At 53.5% G+C, this 4,188-nt stretch overlaps 1 protein-coding gene across 14 annotated transcripts in view; it reads right to left on the bottom strand.

Annotated features, from left to right (window-relative positions):
- EBF3 (EBF transcription factor 3) overlaps window positions 1-3,894 on the bottom strand; it is a 128,640-nt gene extending 124,746 nt beyond the window's left edge. For 7 of the 14 annotated variants that reach the window (XM_055245380.2, XM_055245383.2, XM_055245392.2 and 4 more), the window contains exons 1-4: window positions 3,252-3,894; window positions 2,990-3,146; window positions 2,559-2,622; window positions 1,776-1,831 (exon numbers count right to left, since the gene is read on the bottom strand). In XM_055245380.2, coding sequence (XP_055101355.1) covers window positions 1,776-1,831; window positions 2,559-2,622; window positions 2,990-3,146; window positions 3,252-3,385 — 411 coding nt within the window. In that variant the 5' untranslated portion in view covers window positions 3,386-3,894. The remainder of the gene's footprint in view (window positions 1-1,775; window positions 1,832-2,558; window positions 2,623-2,989; window positions 3,147-3,251) is intronic. The other 7 variants (XM_055245395.2, XM_055245398.2, XM_055245396.2 and 4 more) reach the window with 1 other exon arrangement.
- Window positions 3,895-4,188: the final 294 nt, after the last annotated feature.

Genomic DNA, 4,188 nt, shown 5'->3' with positions numbered 1-4,188 from the left:
GCCTCCCGCCTGGACCCGGCTCAGAACCACAGAAGTGATGGGTGTCACCGCAGGCCAACGAGCCGCCTGGGGCTGCAGGGCGCGTGGCCGCGGCGGGCACCAGCGCTTCTGAGAGAGTGGCTTGTCCTCCGATGGATCCCCGTATTTATATTTGATTTATTTTTTATTTTGTAGCACAAACAGAAATCCATAAACTGTCGGTTCAGCGCCATTGACTCTTTGATCAGTTACTGGGCTATTTCTTTCCTTTTTTTTCCCCCTCCATGCCCGTCAGTGAGAGGAGATTAAATGCCTTTATTTTCAGCCCTGTTTATACTGCAAAGGTACAAGGCTAAATGAACAATAAAAGTGTACTTAAAACGAAGCCTCCTCCTCCTCTGTGCAACAGAGAAACTTAGGGCTGCCTACATAAACCTCTTAATTAGACTATAGCGATTTCTGAAAACGTTTAGCCATTATATACAAAGGAAATAAAATCACTCTGTCAACCAGCAGCTGGAGTTCCAGAGGCTTCTCTGAATCGAGTGAAATAATTACAGAAGGGCACACCGCCTCTGTCTTTGTCAGAAAGACCTTAGTTTACCTGTCAGATCTGTTTTACTCTAAGAGAAAACCACACTGGTTTACTGCTGCAGGCATTAAAATCTAACACCCTTGCTACCTAGGTAAGGACAAACTTTTTAAAGGGGAAATAAAATCTGCAAACTAATTGCATGCAGAGAGTGGGAGGCATATGTGCTGGGCTGCAGGAAGCCCCAACAAGCTCTCCTTTACTTGGCTCACAATTCTTAAAGTTAGCATCAAAACCGAAGAAGCCACTTTCATTTCTAAGTGTGAAGTCCAGCTTGGAAGTATATTTTAAAACAATCTGTGCTGAGTGGATTTAATCTACAAACGGGACCTGCCCCCCTCCCCACCACAACACTCTATTTTAAGAAAATGGGGGCGGGGGAGAATCTTTAAAACAACCAAATCAACAACAACACACCACCCAGAACAAAACCAGCAGCCAGAGACTGCACAATGTCAAAAAGCAATGACGCACTTTTCTCCACTTAATCACATTACTGATAGCCAATAGTTATCATCGGAAAAGTTGACCAAGACAGGTTAAATAATTTAATAAGGAACTGCTTGTAATTATGTTATTTACAAGGTATGACAGAGGGTGGGAGAGGGGGCAGAGCAGTGGACGGGTTGGAGTGACCCCTGGAGCTTGGAGTTTGAATTATGGAGCTGGGGGGGCTGCGAGGTGAAGATGGACTAGAGGAGAACAAGGTGACTTTTCACCCCAACACATTTAACTTTTAAATCCAAATAAACGTCTCGTATTACTAGATCACACTGGAAAGGAGAAAAAAAAATGAACTAATCAAGTCCAACTGGATGGGCTTAGGAGTCAGCTGCCTTTGTTATAGGAAAAAAAATCCAAATGAACTGATTTCTAGCAGACAGAGAAGCATTTAAAAATAAACAAGAGGGGGGACATCTTGAAATTTTTGTCAAATATTAATTACCATAATTAATTAAGACAGAATATGATTCCAATCACAAGACATTTAATAAAGCATACATGTCCTGTTCTAATGACAACACAAACTATTTTACCGATCGCTTCATTCATTCCAATAAATATGGAATTCTCATTAGCATGTCAAGGAAGCTCAATGGAAAACAAATACACGAGATCCATTTGTCAGTGCCCTTGCCTCTGAAGCCCAGGACAACTCAGGCCCAGCAGTGAAAAACTCGTGCAGAGGCATAAACTTTCTCACCTGTTTGGTCATTGAATCTATGAGGCGAACATACAGATCTTGCTCTGTTCTGACTCCTGCAAAAAACAGAGACAAATTCTCATCAGGATTTGAGTGCTGTACCTCGGGGAGGGCACATGGGGCACAGGAAGTCTGTAACTCAGGACTGCTGCCACGGTGATGCAGCAAAACTTAGGCAATCCCTTTGAAAGGGAGAAAAGAGAACCCCACCACTTCTCGCTTAATTTTTTTTCTTTTCTTAATTAAGAACCTTAAGACTCTTAGGGTTTGCATTTCAAGGTGCAAGGAATTCGCCTGGTGGAGAGCAGGCCTGGTAGCTGTGCGCGGTGGGCCCATGTGGTCGTTTATTTTTAGAAAAGAAAAAGCACCAAATGGAAACTGAGTGAGAGGCTGAACTCCTTCTAATGTCTCTCGAGGATTTAAAAAAAAAAAAAAAAAAAAAAAACTCGTTCACAGGAAGTAAGTTATGCTCCGTTTATGGAGTTACCCCCATCCCAATAATTAACATTAATTTGCAAAATTGAAAAAAGTCACTTAAAAGTGATGTTCTGCTGGAGCCCGTATCGATCTTTTTTTTAACTTTCTACTTCAAGCTCCACCGGTTAATCATGTGAAGTGCCATCGACTTATTGATCGTTTATGTTTTGTTTTCCTTCTATGGCATGAGAAGATTTCGTGTTTACATCCATGTCATTTTAATCTCAAAATCTTTATGTCCTTTCACCAGCGCGGAAAAGGAGAGCCAGCCGCTGCAGAGGCGGCGAGCAGGCAGCAGGCACTTACCGTTGCTGTACAATAACTGGAGTTTATAGTGGATGCCATTGTTGGTTTTCTCGTTGTTTGGCTCCTGAAAGTAACGATAAATAATTGCATTTAGTGCGATCGGTGTCAGGCGCGGCCACCGCGCTCGGTCCCCCTCCGCGACCGAGGCTCTCGGCCTTACACATGGCAGGATTCCTAGCTCGGAGCAGCGCGGTGATGTCACTTTCCTGCTGGAAGGCCAGCGTTCTCCTCGCCCCGAATAAGTCCGAGGGCGCAGAGAAGTTGCCCAGCCCTCGGCGGTCCCGGGCGGCCGCACGTGGCGGCGGCGGCGGCGGGGTGGCCTGGCGGAGCCGTGCCCGCCGCCTAGGGGGGCACTCGAACCCCCTCGCGCCGACACCGCCTGCCTCCCACTTCTAGAAAGAGAGAGGGGGTGATCGTATGTTTGCACTTACTTTCTCTTTCTCCACAAAGTCCACAAAAGCGGTCCTTTCAATCTCCACCGGCTGCCCCTGCCTGTCGTAGAGCGCCAGCACGAAGTGGAAGAAATTGGATTTCCGGAGGTTGGAAGGCGGCTGCTTCTCGAAGTGCGCCCGCGCCAGCCCCACGCCGCTGCGGGAGGAAAGAGACAGCGGCCCGGTGAGGACCGCGGCGCCGGCCGGCGGAGGGGGCCGGGCCGGGCCGGGGCCGGGGCGCGCGGGGGCGGCCGGTACGTACCTCTGGGCGGCCGTGTTGGCGTCCACCACGCCCGCCGTGTGCATCCACGAGCGCACCGGGTTCATGCCGCTGCCCAGCGGCTCCTCCTTCATGGTCGTCCCCCCGCGCGGAATATTCTCCTGAATCCCAAACATGAAAACTGCTGGCGGCGGCCGCAGCTCCCGGCCGAAAGCGTTTCCTCGAGCAGCGGCGCTCGGGGCTCGGCGGCAGGCGGCTGCCCTGGCCGCCCTCGCCTTGCTCGGCGCCTGCGGTCCGGCCCCGCCGCCGGCTTCAGCCCGTCCCGGGCAGGCGCGACATCCACCAGCGGCCGGGCGCTCCGGACGGCCAGGGGCGCGGAGGCGGCTCCACCGGCGGCGGCGGCGCTTCGAAGGAGCAGGACGCGGTGGCCGCGGCGGCGCTTGTTGTTGTTGTTGTTGTTTGCGGGCGCGCTCAACGTGGTGTCATCCTAGCCAGGCGGCGTCCGCGGCTGCAGGACACTGCGGGATCGCCCGCTTCTGGCGCGGCCCGCCTGCTCCAAAGACAAATAAACGGGGCAGTGAGTGCTGCGGCGCAGTCCCGGGCGCAGGCGGGGCGCGGCGGGGCCTGGAGCGGCGCGCGCAGCGGACGGAGGCGCACAAAACTCAGCCCTCTCTCCCCGAGGAATGGACCCTTTCCCGGGAGCCAAAACTCGAAGCCCCCGGGAGCGGCGCTGTCAGAGGGTGACGTCGGGGGGCGGTGCCTGCGCCATATATGGGAGCGGCCGCCCCTCGCCGCGCCCCTCGCCGCCGCCGCCGCCGCGCTCGCCGACTGACTGCCTGACGGCGCCGCGAGCCGGCCCGAGCCCCGCGAGCCCCGCGAGCCCCGCCGCCGCCGAGCGCCACCGAGCGCCGCCGCCGCCCCCCGCCACGCACCGCGGCTCCTCGCGCCCAGCCGCGGCCAAGGAAGTTACTACTCGCCC

Source organism: Symphalangus syndactylus, chromosome 2, assembly GCF_028878055.3.
Source record: "Symphalangus syndactylus isolate Jambi chromosome 2, NHGRI_mSymSyn1-v2.1_pri, whole genome shotgun sequence".
NCBI classification, from domain to species: Eukaryota; Metazoa; Chordata; class Mammalia; order Primates; family Hylobatidae; genus Symphalangus; species Symphalangus syndactylus.
This window is presented reverse-complemented; position numbering and strand designations above follow the sequence as displayed.